This window comes from Aethalodelphis obliquidens, unplaced genomic scaffold, assembly GCF_003676395.1.
Source record: "Aethalodelphis obliquidens isolate GAN/ISIS:26980383/991018 unplaced genomic scaffold, ASM367639v1 scaffold83, whole genome shotgun sequence".
NCBI classification, from domain to species: domain Eukaryota; kingdom Metazoa; phylum Chordata; class Mammalia; order Artiodactyla; family Delphinidae; genus Aethalodelphis; species Aethalodelphis obliquidens.
In genome coordinates this window covers 732,162-758,761 of record NW_020838027.1, presented here as the reverse complement: position 1 = coordinate 758,761, position 26,600 = coordinate 732,162, and the positions used below count along the sequence as shown (strand labels likewise).

Sequence of the window (26,600 nt, the reverse complement as noted above, 5' to 3'; positions counted from 1 at the left end):
TCCTAAGTGCACAGACTTGTCACAGTGGAGGACCCTGGTTTAATTTAACTTTTTTTAAAAATAAATTTGTTTATTTTATTTATTTTTGGCTGTGTTGGGTCTTCGTTGCTGTGCACGGGCTTTCTCTAGTTGCGGCGAGCAGAGGTTACTCTTCGTTGCAGTGCGCGGGCTTCTCATTGCGGTGGCTTCTCTTGCTGTGGAGCACGGGCTCTAGGCGTGCGGGCTTCAGTAGTTGTTGCTCACGGGCTCAGTAGTTGTGACTCACAGGGCCTAAAGCGCAGGCTCAGTAGTTGTGGTGCACGGGCTTAGTTGCTCCGCGGCATGTGGAATCTTCCCGGACCAGGGCTCGAACCCGTGTCCCCTGCATTGGCAGGCGGATTCTTAGCCACTGCGCCACCAGGGAAGCCCCTAATTTAACTTTAAACAGTCATTGCTGCCGGAGAACGAGCTGGAAAGGGCAAAGAGAAGAGAGAGAGCAGCTAGGGACTGTTGCGAGTCAGGCCAGAGCTCATACAGCGGCTGCAGGGCAGGCAGCAGCGGTGTGGGGAGGGTGGGTGAACAGGGGCAGCAAGAACTCCTCTGACGACCTCTGCGCCGCGGGGAGGGACATGCCAGTCACTGAGGCGCCTGGGAGGGAAGCGTTGCTCGGAGCTGGTCTCCGAGGCTCCTGTGGGCCATCGAGTGTATTGATTGGGAATCACCCACAGGTTTGGGAATCATCATCAAGTACGCAGTTTCTAAAGGGAAGGAGTGGACGAGACCACCCAGGAGAAGAGTGTGGAGTGAAGAGAGAAAAGGGGAGGGAAGCAGCGGAGACCAAAGTGCAGGGCTGAGCTGAGGGACGCCCACCCGAGACCAGCCGAGAGGAGCTCGGGGACGGGGCCCCCCCGGGAGCTGCGGCCGGAGGGAAGCAGGAACCCGGAGGGGCTGTGTCACCGAGGCCGAGGGAGGACATTCCACGAGGTGTGTGGGGTCCACTGATGAGGGCTCTGAGAGTTCGGGCAAGGTGGAGGCTGAGGGTGGCCTTCGCACGTCGGTTCTGGTAAAGAGACGGAGGTGACTTCCCTGGGTTCCAGACCGGCGGAGAGAAGGCGAGGCCGGGGCGGAGGGAAGCAGAGGCAGTGGATGACAGACGGCCGTCTCCTCACTCGGGGCCCCTTGCCAGCTGGGCCACAAACTTCTGCCACCTCTCCTCCCAGGTTGCCATGGCAAACTGCTTCTCCGGCTCCGACAGGGCGCTGTACCTGCGGGGGCGGGGCGCCCGGGTCAGCCTAGGGAGGGGCGGGAGGGGACCTCGGATGCTGGCAGGGCACCATGTCCCCAGCCCGAGAGCAGTCACAGGATAGGAGACGATGCGGAGAAGAGCACGGAAACCTCCGGGCCTCAGCCCAAACCTCGGAGCGGTCAACACAGGCGGTGACCGAGGAGAACAGGTACGCTCACCTGATGGAGTTCACGGCCAGCTGTTTGAGGGTCCTCAGATCGGCTGTCATCCCCCCGATGCCCATGAAGGCCTCGTAGAAATCATAGGACAAGCCTTTGGCGCCAAACGTAGCGGGGTCGTCAGAGCTGATGACCATGGGGTACCCGGTGGCCATCAGCACAGCTGCAGGGTGGTTTCTTAGGTCAGACACCAGCTTCAGAACCTGCCCAGTCAGAGACAACCATGCATCCATGCAGAGCCGTCAGGAGGAAGGTGAGGCCGCGAGTATAACCGGGCCTTGCCATCCCCGTCACTGTTCCGAGCATCGGGGCTCTGGGCGGTCCTGACGCGGGAAGAGCCGGTCCTCCCGCGAGTCCTCGTCTTCTCCACAAACACCTGGTCTCTCTTGGTCCTGCTCGCAGCAGCTGCCCTAAGCACAAAGCCCCAGGCAGCTGCCCGGCAGTGGGACCCCACGCTACCCCCTGCGTGTCCGTCCCGGGCCCCTTTAGCTTCGTCCATAGCTTCACCCGCAATCCCGCCCCACTGGGGACCCTCATTACTATGAATGGTTTAGGCAAAGTCCATTCCTACATAACTTCACGACCGGGAGTGAGAGAGTGGAGGGAAGAGAAACCAAGGGAGTTAACGGAGAGATTATGCAGGAGAAAGGTTGGCCGTGGCTGGGGGAGGAGAGTGCCCTCCACTGGCCCCAGGGAGCCTGCGTACCTGGTTGGAGATGGGACAGACTTCGACGGGGATGTCCTTCTTCCAAGCCTCAGCCCAGACGGCCGGGTGTTTGCTCAAAGCAAACCCATGGCCAATCCTGGTCGCGTTCAGTATCAGGGCATCCAGAACGTTCCTGTCTGCAGAGGTACCCTGCCAGTCTAGGAATAAAGGGGGTGGGTCTTCAGTAGGATGGATGGGACCCACAGACAATCTGCAGGTGAAAGGCCCAGACTCCCCAAGCAGGAAAAGGAAGAGAAATGACCATTAACACAAAAGCGCACACGCGCACACGTTCTCCTTATGACGATGCTGAAGAGAGGTACGGCCTGCCTATAGGTACGTATGTATGTATGTGCATATGTTACAGTTGAGGAAGTTGAAACCCACACAGGCTTTATAAACTCAAGCAAGGTCCTCAGGCAGGAAGCAGCAAAACTGGGTTTCAAGCCTTGGTCTACCTGACCCACCGTCCATATTCTTTCTTTCCATTTTATGTTTGTTTCCAGAGCTGTTTTCTGGGAATTTTATGTGTAGGATCCTCTACAGCAATGTGCTGCAGACTCGGTCGCTCTAATGATTTGTACGAACTTTAATTTCTGTCTGTAACAGAGCTCTTGGGACAACCCGTGGCAGGATGGCAGCAGCCGGCAGCAGCAGCAGGCGGCTTCCCGCTGGCAGGGCCTCGCTGGAGGTGAGAATGGCAGTTCGGACTCTGCCAGCCTGGGGAGGGAGGGTGCGGGTGAGGACTCCTGCAGCTTCCCCCCAGTACAAGGAGGTGCCCTGGAGGAAACAGCTCCTCTCTGGTCACGCCTGGTTGTGACTTCATATCTGTGGCCAAGTGGGGTGAAATCCTGGACCCAGAAAGAAAGCAGAGGTTGCTTATTGCGGGAGATCACAGAAGACCTAATTGTGAGACCCAGGTGTGAGGGCCCCATGCCTGGAAAAGCATCCTGACTGATTCACATGGGAAATGTGAGAATCCACTTTTCTGTTGGGAATGAAACCCAGGTATTCCCATTGCTGGTGAGGGCATGTGCTTCAGGTAGATTTTCACTAGTTTCCTAACTACTACTTCTTTTCAAAGATTTTTTTCTTTTTAACTAAAGGTATTAAATACCCAAGTCCTGGCAAAATCCTCTCCTAGGACCATGCGTCTTGGAATTGAGATGATTTCACAGAGGTGAGTATGATTTTCCCAACCAAACCACGTGGTCTTCAAGGCTAACGCCCCCCCCTACACACACCATCTCCACTTCCCCACCCCCACAAACAGTTCTTTAAATCTCCTAGAACAGCTTGGATCTAAATGGACTTGAAAATAATGTCAGGAAAAAGAGATTAACGCGGGATTTCCCTGGCGGGACTTCCCTAGTGGTCCAGTGGTTAAGACTCCACGATCCCTGGTCAGGGAGCTAGATCCCGCGTGCCGCACGGCAAAACTAAGAGTCCGCGTGTCGCAACTAAGAGCTCGCGTGTCGCAACTAAGAGCTCGCATGTCGCAACTAAGAGCTCGCGTGCCACATCTACGACCCGGGGCAGCCTAAATAAATACGTAACTGAGAGATCAGTGCCCAGGAGGCTTCCTCTGAGAGGTGATGAGACACAAGGGTTTAAGCCTGGCTGTGAAATCCCAGCTCCCACGGCTCTGCCCTTGGCTCCTAGGGCTTCTTGGGTGGCAGGAGCCCAAGGTGCTCTGAGGGGTGCCAGTCGGGATGCAGCAGGTCTAAGCCCCCCAGATCTTCCCTGGGATCTGATGTCGCAGCTGTGACCTGGTGCTGCTTCTGCTGAGGGTCGACGTGTTTTATTTAAGGTCTGGAGTGTCTGGAGGCTGAGCGATGACCAGTGAGCACAGTTCATGCCTTATGAAAAGGAGATCATCAGAAAGGTTCCCAGCTCCTTACGTGGACCGGTGACTGTGCTTGGCTGGAGCCCTGGACTCCTCACCTGTAAATGGGGGCAAAAGCGCCCTCCTGGCAGGACCGGCTGAGAGCAGTGAATAACGTATGTGAAGGGCAGCTGCCCCAGTATCCCTGTCCCTCCTTCTCCGGGTGTTGCTGTCAGGACAGATGTGATAATGTACGTGAAAGGGACAGGTGCCGCGAGACGCCTTGGGGCTGTCGGTCCACTTCCCGGTGTCCCGTCCGTGCCCTCGGAGATGGCCAGGGCCCCTGCCCATCACCCCCTCTGTCCCCGACGGGGTCATAGGCTCACCTGTCTCTCCGGCGTGGAAGAAGTAAGGCAGCTTAATGCCCCGCGAGGCTGGAATCATCAAAACCTCCTTGTAGTCATACAGGGAGTGGCCCGTGTCCTCTCGCCCCACCTGCAGGACAGAGTGGGGGGCCTTGCTGGTGTGCCCTGCAGCCCCGTACCTGCCAGCACTGCTGAGGCCTCAGGCACACAGCCTTTTGAGAGGGACCAGTAGCAGGACTGGGAAAGAAAAAGAGAGCGCGTTGCCCCGAAAGAACTCCCCCCTTATTCAGAGGCTGTACCTCGACCCTCCCAGCCTTTGCGTGGTGTCCCGCACACGGCCTTCCCAGCCCTGCGCTCCAGCCCGAGCTCCTTGTTGGGGGAGAGAGAGACTCAGAGAGCACAGAGACAGAGACAGAGAGGGCGGGAGAGCCTGAGCCCTAGACCAGGGTCGGGAGGATTGTGGCCTTCGACCCCTGGGCTCCCGGGCCTGGCAGCTCCCAGCAGAGTCCCTCAGCCGTAACTAACCCCACCGCAATTGCACCAAAGTCTGGCTCTTCAAAGGGGGCCCCACCCCCAGGGCCGGGACTGAGAGAGCCTTGGGAGAGAAGGCGGGGAGGGGCGCTGACACCCTCGTGATAACACAAGCTGGGCGCTCAGCGCAGCAGGACGGAGTGCAGACCCCAGCCGACCCTTTGAACAACACCAGCCCGGCTTCCCTCGAGGACTGGTGCACCTGAGTCCTGTAGGGACCGGTCGGGAGGCGCCGCAGACAGAGGGGAAAAGGGGTTGGAGAGGCCGGATCCCTTGAGCAGCCCCCGAGGACCCCAGGAGGACACCCTGGTCCAAAGAAAACAATTCCTTGAGATCCGCTCCCGGGGCCCTGGCGGGTCTGAAAGTAAGGGCTTCAGCGCAGTCTCGAGTGAGATGTGCGCATTCTGCAAGGGGGGTCGGGGTGCCCTTGGCCAGTTAGATTAATGTAGCTTCTGAGTGAGATTACGGAGTCGTCACCTGAAGTGTGGCCTGGCTGTTATGTGGGGCAGGGGGGTGAGGGGGCTTTGGAAACAGCTGGGGTGAAGGGGGCGGGGCCGCTTTTGGATCCTGGACGGTACGCTCAGGTCCAGGCCCATGTCTCCTTCCAGACACCCCAGCCCTGGGCTGCAGCTTGAAGAGCGATGTGTCATGGGCACTGAGGCCAGAGCAGGGCAGAGGCCGGGGAGTGGGGGGCAGCCCCTCATCCTGGCCCTTCCTTGTTCTGGAGCTTCCCTTTCTAGCCTTTTTCTGAACTTTTCTGCTCTCCCTTCCCCCCCACCCCCAGGCCCCAAGGGAGGGTCTCAGTGGTGCCGGCCACCCAGCTCTTCCCGGAGGGCTTTGGGCTGGGCCCATTACCAGGTCAAACCCCGCCACCATCCCGGGGAACTTGGCTCGAAGCTCCATGGCTGTCTGGATGGATTTCGTGATGGTGGACGCATCTTTGGACCTGTGGGAGAGATGGAGAGAAGCACGGGCGCAGGCTCCTCGGGGCCAGTGGGTGTAGTGAGCGCCCCTCACGACCAGTCTGGCCTCGTCCAGGGCACCCAGCCGCCCTGCCCACACGACCCCGCCCCGTCCAGGCTGTTGTGCCCCATCACGGAGAAATTCTGCCCAAATCCATCTTTTCAAGGACTCCGGCGGGGCCCACAGAGAGCGTAGGCTCTGGAAAGCCAGTGGGGATGGGGACCCACGGGGTCAAAACAAATAGTGCAGTTTTATTGGTCTGCATTTGACTGAAGCAAAGCGGCCATGCCTGAAACTTGCCCCGCATCCCTGAGAGGATGGTCCTGGAGGTGCCCAGCCCACTGCTCCCTGGGCACCTGTGAAACACCACAGGCCACCCAGTCCCTGCCAGGGCAGCTGGGCCTGGGCCCTGGTTCCGTCAGCAAGGCCCGGGCACTGCAGAAACCACACGACCAAAGTGTCTCTTCTCCCCTGCACGTCTCTCCCTTCCAGCCCAGGGCAGGGAAAAGGTGGGAGCGACACCACGGAAGCACAAAGAGAAAAGGCGCAAGTCCATGTGGGGCCGAGGCATCGCCCCGCTTGTTCCATCCCCGGCTCTGTGAGCCCCACACCTGCCCGTCCCTCCTCTGCACCGGGAGCAGCTGCCTCCGTCCCCAGCGCCAAGGGGACGCCGTGCGGCCGCGCTCCTGACACCGGCCCCCGGGAGCTTCCGCCATCCACCACCGCCAGCTCCACCCCGGCCCACCAGCGCCGGCGGCCCCAAGTCTCACCGGGACGGGAGGGGGCTCCAGGGAGGCCTGACTGCCCTTCCGCCTCCCCCGGCGGGGGGCTGAGCAGGCGGGGTCTGCCCTCCCCAAACCCTCCGGCTGGACACGGCGCCGACTGTCCAGACCGGCTGCTTTCCGACAAAAGGGAGACCCTTCCTCGGTAAAATCCGAGTTCCGCGGAGGCCTCCTCCTCTTGCTTGGGGCAAGGGTGAGGGTTTCTTTGAAGCTCCCAGAGGCCTCCACACAGACGTGGCTGCCGTGAGGCAGAACCCGGCCGCAGATTGAAGCAAAAAACATTCAGGCAAAAACACTAAACCCGTAACTGATGACCCAGGCCGGTGTGGGTCACAGCCTGCAATGATCTGGAAAGTTGCCACAGTTCTTCATTCCAGCCTGGTCAGGATTTCAGAGTGGATTCTGCACTCCCGCTACGGCACATGGAGTCCCCCGGGGTCTCTGGCCCCAGCCTCCCAGCGCCACCCCCCCCCCCCCCCCCCCCCCCGGCCCCCCCCGCCCCACCCCCGTCTCCTCCTAGCTCCTTCAGCTTCAGCCGTGCTCGCTCTCACCTGTGATCCGAATAAATGAGTTTGATTCCGATAAACCCAGGATGCTCTTTTGCAAAATTACGAGCCACTTCTTCGTACAACCTCACCGACCACTCTGGGCTGTAGACCGTCCCGTTCAGTTCATACACCTGCGAGGGAAGCATGGTCCCGACCAGATGTCAGAGGTGAGCAGAGCAGATCTCCAGTCCCAGCTGCCAACAGTCTCCAAAACTAGGTTGGACTCTGTGATTTCCTTGTTCAGTGCCTGTGACGGCCTCTGAGATTGATCAGAAGTCCCAGCCCCGAATGGGATAATGCTCTTTGGTGCCACGAGGCTGGGATGTCTGCCTCTTGTTCAAGGCTGGGTCCTGGCACCTAGAACAGTGCCTGGCACATGGTCGGTGCTCAGTAAGCGTTTGTGCAGCGAATGAGGAACAGGCCAGCTGACGACAGGACACAAGCCAGAAAGGGTGTTCCAAGGACCCACTTCATCTCCCCACTCTCCCACCCCGAGGCAGGGGACCCCTGAGGTGGCCAAGCCACTAGGGACACCAAGAGCGAAATGGTCAGGGGCAGAGTGGGAAGACCAGGGGTGCACAGTAGGTGAGACAGAAGAAAACATGCAGTGGGGAAGAGCAGGCGTTTTGCTTGTCCATCTCTGGGGGTCCTGAGGGGTACCAGATGTGCTGCCCCCAAAGATCCCACTTTTACATAAGGATTATTCTGAGCTAAAGGCAATTAAGAAGCACAGAAGCAGACAGAGCTCTGTGCCCTCCTTTCTGCCTCAGAGCAGGACATACATTTCTGTCCGTGAAGGCGCCCCCTTCCAGCTCCCATTCTGGGAGAACAGCCCTTATCACTGCAGACAGAAACTGGGCTCCGACCTGGATCTGAACAGACGAACCTGACTAAAATAACCCGTCTTCTATTAGTTCCCCCATACACTTACCTCCCCACAATTTACTGCACCTGGAAGCCCAAACCTCTTTTCCTTTGTCTTATTGCTTTTCCACAATTTCTCACCATTTGTTAACATACTGTAGCATATAAGAACCTGGTCTACCCACTTCTTTGGGTCTTCACTTCTGTTCTATGAAGGTCTCCATGCACGTAAAAATTAAACGTTGACATCAAATAAAATTTCTATGCCTTTTCTCCTGTTAATGTGGCTTTTGTCAGTTTTTTTTATTTTTTGTTTTTTAAATAAATTTATTTATTTATTTTTGGCTGTGTTGGGTCTTCGTTGCTGCGCACCAGCTTTCTTTAGTTGCAGCGAGCGGGGGCTACTCTTCGTTGTGGTGTGCGGGCTTCTCATTGCGGTGGCTTCTCTTGTTGTGGAGCACGGGCTCTAGGCGCGCGGGCTTCAGTAGTTGTGGCACACGGGCCTAGTAGTTGTGGCTCACGGGCTGTAGAGCGCAGGCTCAGTAGCTGTGGTGCACAGGCTTAGTTGCTCCGCGGGATGTGTGATCTTCCCGGACCAGGGCTCGAACCCGTGTCCTCTGCATTGGCAGGCGGATTCTTAACCACTGCGCCACTAGGGAAGCCCTGCTTTTGTCAGTTTAATTTGCACATCCCAAGAACAGAACGTAAGAAGGTAAAGGAAACTTACTTTCTTCCTTTCCTACTTACAAAGTTTTGTGGGGCTTTTTTTGGCTGCGTTGGGTCTTCGTTGCTGCGCGCGAGCTTTCTCTAGTTGTGGCGAGCGAGGGCTACTCTTCGTTGCGGTGCGTGGGCTTCTCATTGCGGTGGCTTCTCTTGTTGCAGAGCACGGGCTCTAGGTGCGTGGGCTTCAGTAGTGTGGCACGCAGGCTCAGTAGCTGTGGTTCGCAGCTACTAGACCTGCAGCCCCTCGCAGCTGCACTGGTGCAGCCTCTAGAGGGCAGGCTCAGTAGTTGTGGTGCAGGGGCTTAGTTGCTCCATGGCATGTGGGATCTTCCCGGACCAGGGCTCGAACCCATGTCCCCTGCATTGGCAGGTGGATTCTTAACCACTGCACCAACAGGGAAGTCCCCAAAGGATTTTTTAAAAGAATGCTTTTCCTGTTACTGATCAAGGCATTCTGTTAGAATCTTCAAATCTTTGATGCTGTACTCCAGCAGTTCTCAAAGGATAGTCAGGGAGCCGCTGAGGGTCCCCTAGACTTTTGCAAAGTCTACAAATTCAAAACTGTCTTCATAAAAATGTTGAGATGTTTTCTTTTTCACTCTAATTCTCTGAGTGTACAGAATTTTCCAGAAGCTGCATCACATATGGCAATATTGCTCTGACACAAAATAGATGGTGTAATTGTGTAGGCTTGTGCTTTGAAAATTTCTCAGTTTTAGTTTCTAATACTGGTTATATTATACAGGATATAGTAGATATAATCCACATAAACAAAAGCCCTTTAGGATCCTCAAAGATTTTGTGAGTAAAAGTTTGAGAACCATTGTATTAACTCAACCCAAAATTATTAGCTGACGTCATCTTGGCATTACCCACCTGATTTGCAGAAGGGAAGGACGGAATTCTGCCCCGTGCCTTGACTGCTCCGTCATTACAAGTCACCTGTCCAGACACCCCAGCTGGGTCGGAGATCCCTGAGAACGGGGTCCCTGTCGCTTGACCTTCCCACCTGCTCTCCTAGGACCAGAGGAGGAGCTCCAGAAACGAGCTTTAACCTAAGAAGAGTGCTGTCTACTTGCACCTTTTTCTTTCTTTTTTTTTTAGTTCCCCAACCCAGGATCAAAATTGCACCCCCTGTAGTGGAAGCGCGACTGGACCACCAGGGAAATCCCTACTTGCAGCTTTAAAAATATTAAGACAGGGCTTACTGTACAGCGCAGGGAGCTATACTCAATACCCTGTAATAACCTATAATGGAAAAGAACCTGAAAAAGAATAGATACATATACATTTGTGTAACTGAATCACTTTGCTGTACATCTGAAACTAATACAACATTGTAAACCAACTATAGTTCAATTAAAAAAAAAAAGTGCTATGTCTTTCCTCGCGGTCCAGTGGTTAGGACGCCGCGCTTCCACTGCAGGGGGCGTGGGCTCCATCCCTGGTTGGGGAACTAATCCTGCCTGCTGCACACTGCGGCCAAAAAAAAAAAAAAAAGTAAGCCCCACGCAGCACGTTTTAGGGGATGGGTGGATAGATGGATGTTGGGGGGGCACAGGAGACAAAAGAAAGAAACTTAAATATATAGATCAACACATGATATTCTGCCTAAAGGAAGATCCCTGGCAGGTTAATCGAGTCTGCATGGCTACACAAAAGGTGCCACGGAGGCCTGATGCACTCAGGGTGGTTCCCACTCATGGATTCTGTCAGCGGTCCCACTGCTAGTTCCCGTGGCACGGAGAGCCACAAGGGCAGACACTGAAGCCACATCCAGAGCATTTCCTGGTCTTCTGGCACCCCAGTAAGTCTCCCCTGGGGCCACCCAGGCCCCGAGCTCATGCCCCTCTGGCCTCCAGCCTCTGCCCAAGAAACTGCAGCCTTGATAGGAGCACCAAGATGGGAATCTGAAAGCGCAAGGGCCCCCCACTTGCAGGAGTGGAGACCCTTTCCAGGGTGAGACCTGCAGCCCCTCGCAGCCGCACTGGTGCAGTTAGAACAGGCTCTGAAGCCAAGCCTCAGAGCAAAGTTCTCAGCTGGTTTGAGGTTGTGTTCAGCCTTCTGGGTTCATGCTCCAGTGAGCTACAACATATTCCAAACCAATCACACCTCAGAGGCTTGTTGCAAGGATCAAATCAGTTAATATTTGTAAAGCACTCAGAAATGATAACTAGGTCATATGGCAGTTCTATTTTTAGGGGGTTTTAAAAATAAATTTACTTATTTCTTTTTGGCTGCATTGGGTCTTCGTTGCTGTGTGCGGGCTTTCTCTAGTTGCGGTGAGCGGAGGTTACTCTTAGTTGCGGTGTGTGGGCTTCTCATTGCAGTGGCTTCTCTTGTTGCAGAGCACAGGCTCTAGGTGCGTGGGCTTCAGTAGTTGTGGCACTCGGGCTCAGTAGTTGTGGCTCACAGGCTTAGCTGCTCCGCAGCATATGGGATCTTGCCAGACCAGGGCTTGAACCTGTGTCCCCTGCACAGGCAGGCGGATTCTTAACCACTGCACCCCCCAGGGAAGTCCCTATTTTTAGTTTTTAAAAAAACTGCCATATTGTTCTCCATAATAACACAGCACTCCCACAACTGGGCATATACCCTGAGAAAACCACAATTCGAAAAGATACATGCACACCAGTGTTCACTGCAGCTCTATTTACAATAGCCAGGACATGGAAGCAACCTAAATGGCCGTCGACAGACGAATGGATAAAGAAGATGTGGTACATATATACAATGGAGTATTACTCAGCCATAAAAAGGAACAAGATTGGGTCATTTGTAGAGACATGGATGGACCTAGAGTCTGTCATACAGAGCGAAGTTAAGTCAGAAGGAGAAAAACTAATCTCGTATATTAACACATATATGTGGAATCTAGAAAAATGGTACAGATGAACCTATCTGCAGGGCGGGAATAGAAACGGAGACGTAGAGAATGGACATGTGAACAAAGTGGGGGAAGGGGTGTGGGATGAATTGGGAGATTAGGTTTGACATAAATACACCACCACCTGTAAAAAAGATAGCTAGTGGGAACCTGCTGTATGGCACAGGGAGCTCAGCTTATTGCTCTGCGGGGACCTAGATGGGTGGGATGGGGGCGCGGGAGGGAGGTCCAAGGGGGAGGGGATATGTGTATACCTACAGCTGATTCACTCCATTATACAGCAGAAAGTAACACAACGTTGTAAAGCCACTCTACCCTAATAAAATTTTTAAAAAAGAAATGATAACTAGTGATACCGTGTTGTTTCAGCAACCTATGGCCCGATGCAGAAAAACAACTCAAATCTGCAGTTGTCCTACAGGAAGATGAGTGACCATCTAAGAATGTGACAACCTGTAAGTACAAGAAGGAGTCTGTCGTTCATCTAAGGCTCAGCGGCACAGAAGCGGCTACGTCTCTATAATAAGCCCCCTTGGATGAAAACACACTGGACCCAATTTAGATGATCTCAAATCCTGCAGTTTACTTGAGGCGGTGCATATTTGTGGGGAAGTTATTCATACTACTTTCCTAAACTAGTACAAGATTGCAAATTCCCGTCGTCTACGATATTATGGAATTAAAGAATTTGAAGCTGAAGGAACAGAAAGGAAATGTGGGGGCAGCGTTGCTTAAGGTCACACAATTAGCTTGTGTCAGACCAGAAACTAGGACTCAGAAGCTCTAGTTCCGAATGCAACCAGCTTCCACTTCTAGAGCCAGATTCACTTAAAAAGCGTGAACTGAGCTTCTGCTACGTGCCAGGCATATGCCGAGAGCTTTCCATCAATCTCATTTAATCCTAAAAACTGCACTGTTAGGTAGGTCTTATTTTACAGATGAGGATTTTGAGGCTCCCTGGCTGGAGTGGGGGGCTGGGGGTCGGCGGCATCGCGGTGGAGGGGCGCTGTCTCAAAGTCTCCAACCACCTAGTGAGGAGAAAATGCCTGGATCCCACCCCGGATTGATTAAATTTTGGGGGTAGAACCTGGTTTTTTAAACTCGCCCAGGTGATTCTCATGTACTAATGTGCCTCTAGGCTGGAGATCTACCGTCTTCGTCGATTTCACAGCCTTGCTTAGAGCGCGATCACAGCGCAACGTAGGAGGAAAGCGCGGCCATCGGGATTCCGCAGAGCAACACCAACGACGTGAAACACGGGTCACTAGAGCAAAAAGCCAGGTGGAGTTTCTAATGAAGGATTCTGCTAAGAACCCAGGACAAAACCCTGGGAGTGGGTAGGGGGAGCAGTGGGACCGCTGGTTACACAAGTGACAGCATCCAGGAAGCCGTCAGCGAACGACCATCCTGAGCTCCCTCGCCCCCGACGTGTCCCCCACCCCCACCCCGAGACCGCCCACGGGTAAATGCCAGCTGGGCTAGCTCCTGTGCATAATCCCCTGGGAGCTCCTCTCGGAAGGCTGGCCCGACCCAGTCTGAGTCTCCGATTCCGGCCGAGGGGGCGGGGATGGGGCCCAGGAGCTCAGACCCGCCTAGCAACTGTTGCTACGGGTGAGTGGCCTTTGTGATGGAGCATTAGTGACACAATAGGAGGCTGGGCAGTGGCATAGTCCATCAACAGCATCCCAGGCCCTGAATTAGCCCTACAGGCAAGGAGGGGGAGGCAGGGGGCTCAGAAAAGAATTCCAGGGCAGACGTTTTTAGTTGTTAATGTGTTGATGGCTCCCCTACTCTGGCTAAGGGGGCGTTAGGCAAAGACTCCGGACTGCAAGGGCCCTTTGTTCCAGGGTCAGACCAGAGCAAACAGCAAATCCCATCCCCCTCAGTCTTCGCCCCAGCCCACATCCCAGCCGCCCTCCACCTTCAGGGAGCCCTGGCTGGGTGCCGGAGGAGGTGGGGAGAGAGGCTGGCTGGGCAGGTCCCCAGGGCAGACCCCAGAGCCACGTGTCCCCAAGGGGCGTGGGGAGGGGGGCGGGGGGTTGGAAGCAAGGCCCAATTCCTTGCAGCTTCCCCAAATACCTCCCCAGGGGCTCAGACCCTCGCTCGGCACCTCTCTCCCTCCTCTCCCCTTCCCCCTAAGGAGCCCAAGTCCCCTCCCCAAGGGGAGGCCTCCCTCCCACTCCCCACTCTGCGAAAGCTGCCAGGATGTGCCCACAGGAAGCGACACCCCCAGGCCGGAAGCCCCTCGGGGAGCTCCTTTTGAGATGCGTGTAGCCCCACAGGGTTTCTCAAAGCCCAGCACCCCGGCCCCTGGCCCATCCCTACTCACTGCCCACATGGCCTGGGTCAGGCTCTTGCACCCTTCTGAGCCTCAGTTTCCACATCTGCAAAGTGCAGGTGGTGAGGCTCAGAGGAGACCATGCAGATAAAGTGCTTTCAGAAGGTCTCGAAGTGCGGCCTGGGTCAGACCATCTGCATGGGAACCAAGGGGCGCGGGGGACGGGGGCGTTTGGCTAGTTATCTCGGCAGCTTCCTGCCCAACCCGAGACCCGAGGTCTGGGACCCTGGGAGGTCAGGGTCCAAAGAGCACCTCCAGCTCAGTCCCGTGTACACCTACCCCCCCAAGCGTGATTATCACCCCTGGAGCCTCTGGAGGACTCTGCCGGGTCTGAAATGACTCACAGTCATTTCCCTCGCTGGGAAACCGGGGCTGACATACACACGGGGATTCCAGGAGAGGAAGCCAGTCCCAGGAAGGCGGGGGTGTGTGGTGGAGGCAGGGCTTAAACCAGACTCCGGAGGAGGATGGGCTTAGGGGGCGGGGCCCAGGCTGGGCGAAGGAAGGGATTTCAGGCCAAACAGGGGACTAATGGCTCTGGGAGGTGCACTGTCCTCCGCCCTACACGGGCTAGTCCAGGGCCAGCTCATCTCTTTCCGAAATTCTTCTCTTAGTAGAAGGGGGACTGGACCCTCTCTTTTCTTTTGAAAGGATCGTTTGTACCCAGGACTTATTGACTACTCACAAGGCTGACAAGACTCTCCTGGGGGCCGAGGTCAGGCCCACTCCCACTTCCCAAGAATCAGAAATAGGTCGGCAGGTCTGTGCTCAGAGTGAAACCGGCAAACAATCACCGGATCCTGGTGGAGATGCACACCCTCACCTGGGCCGACCTCAAGGAGGTGTGAACATATCCCAGGAAAAGGGAGTCATCCAGGATACACAGGAGAGTAGAGACCTGGAAGTGGGGGAAAGGGGGCACTGACTCAGGACGGGAAGGACGGGTTCTCAGGGCTGGCGCAGCCTCCGCGACAGGGTCCCCGAACCCTTCAAGTCAAACTAGGGCAATAGAGTCAGTTTAGGGATCCCACCAGGATTTAAAAATTAGCCTCCGAATGCAAAAATATCAGATAGTTTGGCTTCAGGAGAAGTTAAGATTTGCCTTCACCCCAAGGCAATAGAAATAAAAACAAAAATAAACAAATGGGACCTAATCAAACTTAATAAGCTTTTGCACAGCCAAGGAAACCATAAAAAAACCAAAAAGACAACCTACGGAATAGGAGAAAATATTTGCAAATGATGCAACTGACAAAGGCTTAATCTCCGAAGTATACAAACAGCTCATACAGTTCAACAACAAAAAAACAAACAACCCAATCGAAAAATGGGCAGAAGATTTTAATAGACATTTCTCCAAAGAAGACATACAGATGGCCAGTAGGCACATGAAGAGATGCTCAACATCACTAATTATTAGAGAAATGCAAGTCAAAACTACCATGAGGTACCACCTCACACCAGTCAGAATGGTAATATTAAAAAGTCTACAAATAACAAATGCTGCAGAGGGTGTGGAGAAAAGGGGACCTCCTCCACTGTTGGTGGGAATGTATGTTGGTGCAGCTACTATGGAGAACAGCATGGAGGTTCCTCAGAAAACTAAAAATAGAGCTACCATATGATCCAGCAATCCCACTCCTGGGCATATACCCGCACAAAACTATAATTCAAAAAGATGCATGCACCCCTACGGTCATAGCAGCACTATTCACAATAGCCAAAACATGGAAATAACCTAAATGCCCATCAACAGATGAATGGATAAAGATGTGGTGCATATATACAGTGGAATATGAGTCATAAAAAGAACAAAATAATGCCATTTGCCGCAATATGGATGCAACTAGAGATGATCACACTAAGTGAAGTAAGTCAGAAAGAGAAAGACAAATACCATATGATATCACTTATATGTGGAATCTAAAATATGACAAATGAATTTATCTACAGAACAGAAACAGACTCACAGACGTAGAGAACAGACTTGTGGTTGCCATGGTGGGGTGGGGCAGAGGGTTGGACGGGAAGTTTGGGGTTGCGCTGGGAGATGCAAACTATTACATTTAGAATGGATAGACAACAAGGTCCTACTGTATAGCACAGGGAACTATATCCAGTCTCCTGGGATAAACCATAATGGAAAAGAGTATTAAAAAAAGAATGTACATAAGTACACTACCATGTGTAAAATAGATAGCTACAGGGAACTTGCTTAGCACAGGGAGCTCAGCTTGGTGCTCTGTGATGGCCTAGTCAGGTGGGGTGGTAGTGGGGAGGTCCAAGAGGGAGGGGATGCGTGTATGTGTATGGCTGATGTACTTCACTGTGCGGCAGAAACTAACACAACATTGCAAAGCAGTTATACTCAAAAAAAAAAAAAAGAATGTATATATGTGTAAAACAGGGTCACTTTGCTGTACAGCAGAGACTGGCACAACATTGTAAATCAATTATATTTCAATTAAAAAAAATTTGTCTTCAAGAGGATTTACTGATGGGAAAGCATACGTGACTGGTCTGATGGATAATTTTCTCTGAAAACTGCATTCTGACTTTCTTGTGTATACATCTGTCTCTTATGACTTTGGTCAATGTGTGTCAGTCCTCTGGAGCCCTTTTGCTTCTGGGTGTACAAACAGTAAAATTTCTGAGCCAATAAAGACCATGGAATATGGTAACAAAACCAAAATAGTGCCACCCTTGAAGTCAGTTCAAATTACTGAGTGTGGCAAGGCCTTGGCACACTCAATAACTTGGATGAATGGACAGACCAGTTTGGATACTGTCGGGGAAGCGCTCTCAGCTGGACATCACATCTCTTCCCATCAAACACTCCTCAAACGTTCCAAGCTTCATGAACCTCGTCCACCCTCACACCACAACTCAGCTCCACGAGCAGTTTTGGTGCCACAGCTCCTGGGGCTCCCGCTTCGAGGGGTCAGGGGAAGTTCCCTCCACCCTCCTTTGTCAAAGGCCTTGGGTCCCCAGTGCGGAGTCCACCCCAGGGACCCAGGCCCTCCTGTCAATCTTTAACGTGGTTAATCAGCCTGACTGTTGCCCTCAGGATTGCAGGTCGGCTTATTAGGTGTCAGCTTTGCATCCTGGCCTTTAAACTTCTCCAAACTGGGGGAAAGAGAGAGGACTTGTTTGGGGCCCTTTCATGTTGGGGGGTGCTGGCGGGGGGTCCCTTTGGCCCACCCAGCCTTAGGTAGTGCTGTTATCAAAACCTTTGTTTTAATCCCATCAATGTCCATTGTATTCATCCCATTTGGTTTTTTTTTGCGGAGCACAGGCTCCAGACGCGCAGGCTCAGCGGCCATGGCTCACGGGCCCAGCCGCTCCGCGGCATGTGGGATCTTCCCAGACCGGGGCACGAACCCGCGTTCCCTGCATCGGCAGGCGGACTCCCAACCACTGCGCCACCAGGGAAGCCCTTCATCCCATTTCTTAATAACCATCTATAGATTCCCACACTGCTGGGACCAGTCCTGTGACTCTCCCCTTAATAACCCTTTACAAATGTCTACCTTGTTGGAAAGAGTCCCGACTTCACCCTTCTTCTCACTCCCTTGTTAATTAATGGACCGTTTTTATTAGCATCTGTAAGACCCATGAGGCGAAGCTAGGACACTGAATTCCATACGGCTTCCCAAACCATTTTGTTCATTTGAGTTAAGGTAACCTTTTGGTCTTAACATTGGTGCCAATAAAACAGGTGTTTACAAGGAGAGGTCTCTAAAAAATTTACCAATTTAGAAGTTTTTCCAGTTCAAAGTATCCATCCTCTGGCCATTGACAGTAAGATCGTAATACTGACTCACACCATACGGCTCTCCGTGGCTTAACCATGAACAAAAGAGGTGTCCCTGGAGAGTGCAAAGGACACAGCCTCACAAGGTCCAGAAAGTTCGCCCCCAAGGATGGTCTAAGGAAGCAAAGGCGGCGTGAAGGTTGAGATGACAGAGGCCCCTTGGGGACGGAGACCTCTTGTGACAAACCCCCGAAGCTGGCACCGTTGGACAAGGACGCTGGTTGCAAGCCCAGGTGTGGCCTGTGCTTCCGACCAGAGGTGACAGCTAGGAATCCCAGTCCATCCGGCTGGCCACCCAATGCCCTGGTGCCTGCGCCTTCCAGACGGCAGGACCAGCCAAGTTTTCTCACTGGTGCTGAGGCCAAACTCTCAAGACAGAGAACAAGAAAAAAGTAAAACCAATCAGACCAATGGTTTTCCTCCTTGTGATACAAAAGACAGAAACAGAAAAACAGCGACCATCTCTGGGAGGAAAAGGATTCACAAGCCCAGAGCTCTCTTCCAAATTCACTGACCCAGAGGCCCTAAGGCCTGAGAACTAGCTCCACAAATATTTTCTCCTGCTAATCTGATTTTAGAAAAGAGAAAAAGGACTCTTTCCACTCCTGTTTTCAAAAGCCCCTGCAGGCGGAGATCCAGCAAACTGACAGGATAAGGATTCTCACCTTCTGCCAGGATCTCGGAGATGCAGGAGCCTGGGGCCAGGGGTGTCCAGCCAGTAAAGTTGAATCCAGCTGCCTAGGCCAGCTGGCCAACTGTCGGGGTGTAGGGGGAGACATGTCCATCTACCCTTCGAGGTTCTGGCTGGTCTGAGAATTAAACTGACATGAGACAGATTAACAGGAGAAAATCTAGCAAAAGTTTAATAACAGCTCTACGTGGGAGAGACCCAGGAAGACTGAGCCGCTCACCCAAATGGCTGAAGCCCTCACCTTAAATACCATCTTCAGCTCAAGACAAAAGAGGATGTTGGGGGTAGGGGTTTGGGACTTCAAAGGCGAGGAAGGCAATTCACAGGGTGATAAAAAGCAAGTGTTTGGTAAACACATGTTTGCTGGGCCAGCAGGGACAGTGGGACAGAGTGGACTCTGGTGTCCAGGCCCTGAGGGGTCCCCCGACCACACCCGGCCGTATTCTCTGCAGAGACTCTGGTGCGGCTCTATGCTGAGAACAGGCCCTTTAGGTCTTTTAGTCACTTAGGGGGAAGGTCAGAGGCTCTTCCTGAGTCTTCTAGGCCTTGTTTCAGCTCGAAATAATCCACATGCCGAAGTGACACTTTTGGGGGCGAGTGTGCTCCCCTACAGCGCAACGCACACACGCTTGTGAGCCCCCTGAAGGTACTGGAAGAGCCTTCCAGTACCTCGGCTACTCCCTCAACCCCCGATCCCCACCTCCCCGCAGAAGTCCTCGGGACAGTCCTCTTCCACACCCAGCAGAAGGGTCCTCGCTCACAGCACTTGACCCGCCCGGACTCCTTGTGGGACGCCTCCCCAGCCTGGAGCCCAGCCACCCCGCTGCCTCCCCGAGCTCAGGTCTGCAAAGCTGCGGTCGGTCCGTCAAGGTACCTGAGACCCCATCACCCTTTGCTTCTGGCCAACATGCAAGGTCCTGTGAGCGATTTGTTAATATTTTGACACTTTGGGATACTTCTGGACTCTTCTCAATCTTTTCCTTTTTTTTCTCTTTGATCTTTCTTCCTCAAAGTCAAATCAAATGTCTCTGTTGCCCATAGAAGTCCCCGTGCTCCACAGAGAGGGCCCCCAGGAACTCACCAGACCTCACTCTACCTGCAACTAGACCCATTTACCAGATGAAAGGCTCAGCGGGCCTTGCACCAAGGGCATCATCCTATGGGACTCACAGTAGCGCATTTGGATAGGAAAGGAGACGGTCAAGGATGGTCTGGGCACTAGGCACTGCCCAGAGTCCAGGGCAGGTGCCCAGGCATCAGCACGCCCCGTGCGTCTCGGGGGAGCTGGGCCAGGGGGATCACGAGGGAAGGGAGGTGACGGGCAGTGAGGGGCACGTGTCCAGTTTTGCAGGGCCCGCCCAGGGCTTCTTGCTCACATGGCCCCTGGAAAGGCACCAGGCCCCTTGGGGGTGAAGCCGGCCCTCGGTCCTATGCAGCACCAGGGTGGGGAGCCCGTGAAGCCCTGCAGGGTGAGAGCAGAGAGTCCAGCCTGAGCAGAGATGGACTCACCGGGTACAGCATGGCTCTGAGCTCCAGGTACAGCACATTGTCCTGGTAGAACTCCTCCAGGCCCTGGGAGATGTAGTCTCGGAATACCGGGGCGTAGCTCACGAGGCCCGCGATCGCGAAGAAGATGGTCTCGAACTTGGCCCAGACTGCGTCTTGGTTTGCATAAGTCTCCTGGGGGTTCTCGGTCACCAGAGTGAAATTCCTCAGCAGGCTGTCAGGATACAAAGGGTAGGCAGGGGCTTGCGGCAGGCCGTCAACCCCGGCCTGTAGGACTCCTGCCCAGGCTCCCTGATGGAGGCCTCCTGCCCTGGGACCTCCAAGTGCTCCCCAGGAGACACCTGGCAGGATGCTCCCACCAGCCAGGCTCTGCTGTCCCCCTTGGCCTCTTAGCCAGGCTGACCCCACTGAACGGACATCTCAGACCAAGCTGTCCTTGGAGGGTGCGATGCACTGAATCGTGTCCCCAAAATTCAGATGCTGAAACCCTAATTCCTAATGTGCGATGAGGACTTTCAGAAGGTAACTAAGGTTAAATGAGGTCGTAAGGGTGGAGCCCTGACCCAGTAGGGCTAGTGTCCGAGACCCCAGGGATGCACGCACAGTGAGAAGGCGGCCGTCTGCCAGCCCAGGAGAGAGGCCTTGGAGAAACCTGCCCACACCTTGATCTTGGACTTCCAGCTTCCAGAACTGTGAGAAGATACACTGGTATTCTTTAAGCCACCCCGCCTGTGGTATTCCATTGTGGCAGCCCCAGCAAGCTCAAGCCCGAGGTCCGATGGAAATAGTTGTGGACTTGGCGGTGCAGGACCCAGGTTACTTCCCTGATTAGCCGTTTACCAGCTGTGTGGCCTTGGGCAACCTCCTTAAAATGCAGGCTGGGCTGCATTTTCTCACTCATCAAGGAAATACCTCAAGAAAGCCCTCTGTAGATGGTTCTACGATTAGAATAGTTATTATAATGTTTGTATACAAGTCTGTTAGGAAGCTGGCCATCGTGTTTTCAGGCTGTTTCATCCATCCTGGGCCTCTTGGCTCCAGGAGCTGGGAATCCCCTTGTCTCCGGCCTTCCTGAGGGTCCAGACAAATCCCGTTCGGCGCGGCAGCAGTGTCGCTGGTCGAATCGGGTTTTAAACGTACCAGGAACTTGCTGCGGGTGGGGAAGGTGTTGAATGCCTTGGTGAAGCAAAGGATCCCGTAAAGTTAAGAGAAAAAGCCTCCGGACTTCTTTAACGCCAGCTGTTTCTAGAAGGGTCTGTCCCACGGGGACAGCGCACACGCCAAGCCCACCTGCGCAGGTGCGAGACGGGTTCTTCCCGAACCACCACCCACCTGTGGTCAAACTCGGTGACGTTCGGCAGCCCCTTTCGAAACTTCTCCAGCAAAACCCACGCGGGACATTCTGTTGTGTTCAGGGTGGGGGGAGTCGAGCGAGCAAATCTGAACTGCGGGGTCCCCCTCGGGGTGAGGCAGAAATAGCAGTGGGGCCTGTAGGTGACGTTTCTCACCAGCCAGTCCACGCTGACGATGCTGAAGTCGTGGATGTGTAAGGCAGCCCCTGCAGGGAGAGGGGTGGGTGGGGTGAGGCGAGGGCAGCGGGGGGCCGAGAGCCAAGCAGAGGCGGATGAGAGGGGCGCGGCTTTCTACGGAGCCACGTTCCTGGGGACACGAGGCCCTTTCCGTCTGTGGCGGCCTCGTCCCGGGGTGGCCCGGCCTCCTGGCTCCTTGACCGCGTCCCCCACCAGCAGGAGCCCTGGGGGGTCTCATCCAGGAGGCCGCAGGCGGGTTTGCAATCAGAAGGCTGGCCTCCATCTATTGGCTTCCAGCTCCCACGGGGAGCCTGACCCCCAGATGAGTCCTCCGGGCCCAGCGCAGCGTGAGGGGCGTGAGAAGACTGCCCCCGCCCGCCCACGCCAGCCTGTTGGCCCAGGGTCCCTGAGTCCCCCATCCTGTTCCGCGTCACCCCACATGCGGCCTGCCCACCTCCTGCTTCCCGCCGAGCCCTGCGGCTTCTGGCCTCCTTCAGACCTTGCACCGACTCGAGGCTCAGGGTTCACCCCCTCTGCCCTCCGGCTGCGTCTGAGCACCTGGCCTGGACACTGGCCCCTTGGCGGGTGTCCCGCTGTGCGAGCTCTGGCGTGTCCCCTCTCTAAACAGGGAGGCTGCTTTACCAACCTCACAGTCTTTACATTTTTTAATCTCTGTGATACTAAAAAAAAAAAGTATAGAAAGCTTGCAGCTGCAAGCTACGTGCTCAGGACCATGATTGTTCTACTGTTCACGGCGATGCGTCTATACAGTAGCGTCACCTGCAGATTGGCCCTCGCCATCTACCTCTACGAGGATTAAATCATGAGCCGCTGCAGCTGCTGACCTTCAACCCCCTGAAAGGAGTTCAGGGTGGAGATCAGAAATGAGGCCCTCTGTGCTCTGGGAAAAACTAACTCTTCATATTTACAAAAACACTAAGATCCTTCTTGGTGACGTCTGCTCTTGGTGACTAGCAGAAACCGCCTGCAAAAAACATGTGCTTCGGGCTTCCCTGGTGGCGCAGCGGTTGGGAGTCCGCCTGCCGATGCAGGGGACATGGGTTCGTGTCCCGGTCCGGGAAGATCCCACATGCCGCGGAGCGGCTGGGCCCGTGAGCCATGGCCACTGAGCCTGCGCGTCCGGAGCCTGTGCTCCGCAACGGGAGAGGCCACAGCAGTGAGAGGTACTGCAAAAAAAAACCAACAAAAAAACCCAAAAACAACATGTGCTTCATTGCATGTACTCCCCCTTCACCAAAATCACGTAGGTACTGACCTTCCCCCTACCTCTCTGGAGCAGTTTCTCAGAGCTATCTGAAATGCTGTCTCCCGGGCTATAGTCCTCATCTTGCCCCAAATAAAACTGAACTCCCAGCTCTCACGCTGTGCATTTTTTTCCAGTGGACAGTAGCAGTGAAGTACTAGAAATGTGTTGTTTACCCAGGACGCATCCTCTTCAGTAACTTAGCCCCCGGAAAGGCTAGAAGAACGTATGCAGGGAGGGATAGGGTTCTTACAGGGGACAACTTCCAGCCCCGCCAGGGATGCCCGGTCCCCTCGGAGCCTGTCTGAGGCCGAGTCCCCTCGGAGCCAGGGTTTTGGTTTCAGGGTGGACGGCAGCCACGTGGAGCCCCCGGCCCGAGTCCACCAGCAAGGACTAGGACTCAGGGCCCCAGTGGAGTCTGGGCTCCACTCAAAACAAGACCCACCGGCTCCAATTTAGTCCCTCCGATGTCCCCAGGACCCCAGAACCGTCCCCTCTGACCCCTACCTTTCGGCATCTTCTTCAGGATGTGGAACACTGCACTTTGCTCAATGAGGCTCTTGGCTTGGAAGAAGTGCATGCTGGCCGGGATGCTCCCCGCCCTCAGGGCCTCCTGCATCTCAGCCTCCTTGAGGGCCCCGAGCCTCTGGTTGGCCAGCTCCTCCTCCTGCTTCAGCACCAGCTGCCCCCCAATACGCATCATCTCCTCTCTCATCAACAGCCGGTTTCGTGCTTCGTCTCCGGATGCGGCCGAGCAGAAAGAAGACATGGCCACGGCCAGCAGCAGCGTGGGCAGCGCTGGCCGCCCTGACGCGGACATTGGGACGCCTGGAAGAGGAAGTCGCTCTGCTGGAGACTTGGGAAGGGGGAGGCTGAAGAGTTTAGTGTTGAAGCTGGACCGCCCTCCTCCCATCCTACACTCAGACGACCAGGAGGCAGCATGTGCACGACGCTTCTCCTTCTCTGAGATCCCAGAGAAGAGACCTCTGGGTACAGACAAGGGGGGGTTCCCCACATAAAAGTTCATCACGAGGCCTCCCAGAGCTCCCCCGCGAGCCCTGCTGACATGCACAGGAAAACACTGAAATCGGATTTTTAGTGTTTCACTTTTAAATACAACCGGAGAGCAGAGGATCACGAGGCTTATGAAGAAAGGCTCCAGCATAACAAAGGAACTTAAAAAATAACACAGAGAAGGAACTAGCACAGGAAACGAAAGAAGGCCCAGAAGAACCATAGTTAATATCTTTACGGAGATGAGAAAAGTTATGTGTCCCCAAAACAGGAACAGGGCGGTGTAAAAAATAAACAAAATGAGCTTTCAGAAATTAAAAACATGAATGCTGAAATTTAAAACATTGACGAGCAATATAAAAGATGGAACTGAAGAGAAGCTTTTAGAAAGTAGGACAAAAATAGGAGAGAAGAATATTGGTTCAGGAAATCCAACACCCAAATAACAGACATTTCAGAAGGAAAAAGAAAAAATAGATGGGAGAAAAAAAGGAAATAAATACTATAAGAAGTTGTCCCAGAACTGAAGACCTGCCCCCCCACCCCCACCCCGGGTTGGCAAGACACCCAGCAGGCACCCAGCACAGTCACTCAACAGCAACATGTGTTCCTGACATTTCAGAATATTAGCATCAAAGATTCCAGGAGCTTCCAGAGAGCAGCTGACCCAGGTCTCCAGTGAGCGGGGATTTGAGGGAAGAAGGAAGGAACTGCCCCAGTTGGGTCTGCGGGCGAACCCTGACCTGGGCTGACTACTGGAACCACATTTAGGAATTGTTTCTGCACACATGAGAGTATGACGCTTTCCACCAGAAAGAATCAAAACTGTAAATGGGGAGACCCCAGGCCCAGCCCCAAATTAGCACGTCTTGGTGAAACTCTGGGCAAATCACTTCATGACTGTGGGTCTGTTTCCTCACTTGCAAAAAAGGGTGAATTGGATGACATCAGTGGTTCTCAAAGTGTGATACACGCGTCATCCCTGTTCAGGTGGAATAAAAAACTTAAAGCAGTTAATGTAAAGAAAAATGTTAAGTAAATAGAGGTACAGCAATGCAACAAAAATGGAGAACACATCGTCCAAGGTCCTTTCCAGGGATGGCTCTCAATTATTCTAGGTATTTATTCAATGATTATACCAGACCGCAGGGGAGACGCAGGGGGAAACGCAGGGGGAGATTTTCAGAAGGAACCAGATGGTTATCCACTGGGACGGCAGCGTGGCAGGGCTGGACCCCAAATCCGAGAGCTGGGCTTTCGGAGAATCCCTGCCACTTCATCAGGTCCTAAAATCTCTCCTCGGTTGACAGTGTTTGCCAAAGCTGAAATCTCCAGGCAGAAGGACAGTGAGGTTTGTGCCATCCCCATCACGGAGCCATCCAGCCCCCCTAACATCCTCCACCAAGGGCCCCGCCCCTTGTCCCCTCTCCCCATGACATTTAACAAGGGCTACCACCCCCAAACCTCCCACTCGGTCCTCTCCAAGGACCCCAGAGCATCTGTGTGCCCAGCACCTGGGGGCTCCTCCCCGCCAGCCAGACCGAAGTGTGTCCAGCGCAGGTCAGGAGCAGCCAGCCGCGCAGGAGGAGGGGTCATCCCGTCCACACGGCCACTTCATGTCCTCCCTCCCTTTTAGAAGAAGGCGCGTAGGGGCTTCCCTGGTGGCACAGGAGTTAAGAGTCCGCCGGCCAACGCAGGGGACATGGGTTCTAGCCCTGGTCCCTGAAGATCCCACATGCCACGGAGCAACTAAGCCCGTGCACCACAACTACTGAGCCTGCGCTCTAGAGCCCGTGAGCCACAACTACTGAGCCTGTGCGCCACAACTACTGAAGCCCGTGTGCCTAGAGCCCGTGCTCCGCCACAAGAGAAGCCACCGCAATGAGAAGCCCGCGCACCACAACAAAGAGTAGCCCCTGCTTGCCGCAACTAGAGAAAAGCCCGTGTGCAGCAACGAAGACCCAACACAGCCAAAAATAAATAAAATAAAAACTAAATAAATTTCTAAAAAAAAAAAGGAAGGTGCATAAAAGCTCTACAAAAATAGCTTGCTTGCAGGCTCAGAAGAAAGGATCGGTGCATCCGTGAGCCTGAGGCACGTCCCTGGGCTGCAGCAGGTGGTGCAGCCAGGCTGCCCTGCCCCCACCCCACTCCCGGCGGGCAGGGCCCCTGCCCAGGTGAGTCAGCAGTGCCACCAGCCACCTACACGCCTTGGTCCCTGGGCCCCACCCAGGAGACCCCAGTTACCTCGGGGCAGCTTCAGCGACCGTGACCGTGGACTCTGTCCCCCCAGTGGCCCGTTGGAAGCCCAGGCTCCCGACTGTTTCACTTCCCCAAGGGGTTTCACTTCCCTGCAGCCCAGGGAGGGAGGGCCGCCCGCGTGTGCATGTTTCTACGTGTGTGTGAACATCCACGTGTGTGCGTGTGCGTTTCTGGGGGTTATATGCACACGTGTGTCTGTGTGTGTGCGTGAGTCTGTGTGCAGGTGGGTTGTGCTCATTTGTCTGGGGTGTGAGTCGCGGTGCACTGTGCCTGTATGACCCGGAACATAGTTCTGGACCACACGGACCACTGTGAGGCACTCAGACCCGCTCATGAACTTTGGGATGTGTTCCCCTCCTCAAAGCGCAGGGTGAAGTGTGGGCCAGCCCACTGGACAGCAGGTAAACAAGTAGGCAGGTATAATAAAAGGTAGATGTTTGGGACTTCCGCGGAGGGCCAGTGGTTAGGACTCAGCCCTTGCACTGCCGAGGGCCCGGGTTCAATCCCTGGTCAGGGAGCAGATATCCTGCAAGCTGCACGGCGTG

At 54.4% G+C, this 26,600-nt stretch overlaps 1 protein-coding gene across 6 annotated transcripts; it reads right to left on the bottom strand.

Annotated features, from left to right (window-relative positions):
- Positions 1-447: 447 nt before the first annotated feature.
- ADA2 (adenosine deaminase 2) lies at positions 448-26,108 on the bottom strand. 6 transcript variants are annotated; one of them, XM_027093204.1, is made up of 10 exons: positions 26,041-26,108; positions 23,287-23,607; positions 21,319-21,544; positions 19,990-20,200; positions 7,167-7,294; positions 5,726-5,816; positions 4,361-4,469; positions 2,150-2,307; positions 1,444-1,646; positions 448-1,244 (listed from the first exon to the last, which is right to left on the bottom strand). In XM_027093204.1, the coding sequence occupies exons 2-10, from the start codon at positions 23,597-23,599 to the stop codon at positions 1,145-1,147; spliced, it is 1,539 nt and encodes a 512-aa protein (XP_026949005.1). In that variant the 5' UTR covers positions 23,600-23,607; positions 26,041-26,108; the 3' UTR covers positions 448-1,144. The 6 variants fall into 6 exon arrangements, 5 of the variants coding, with proteins under 5 accessions (XP_026949005.1, XP_026949002.1, XP_026949003.1 ...); XM_027093201.1 differs by lacking the exon at positions 26,041-26,108 and having other exon boundaries at positions 23,287-24,110; XM_027093202.1 differs by lacking the exons at positions 448-1,244; positions 1,444-1,646; positions 26,041-26,108 and adding an exon at positions 1,667-1,853 and having other exon boundaries at positions 23,287-24,128.
- Positions 26,109-26,600: the final 492 nt, after the last annotated feature.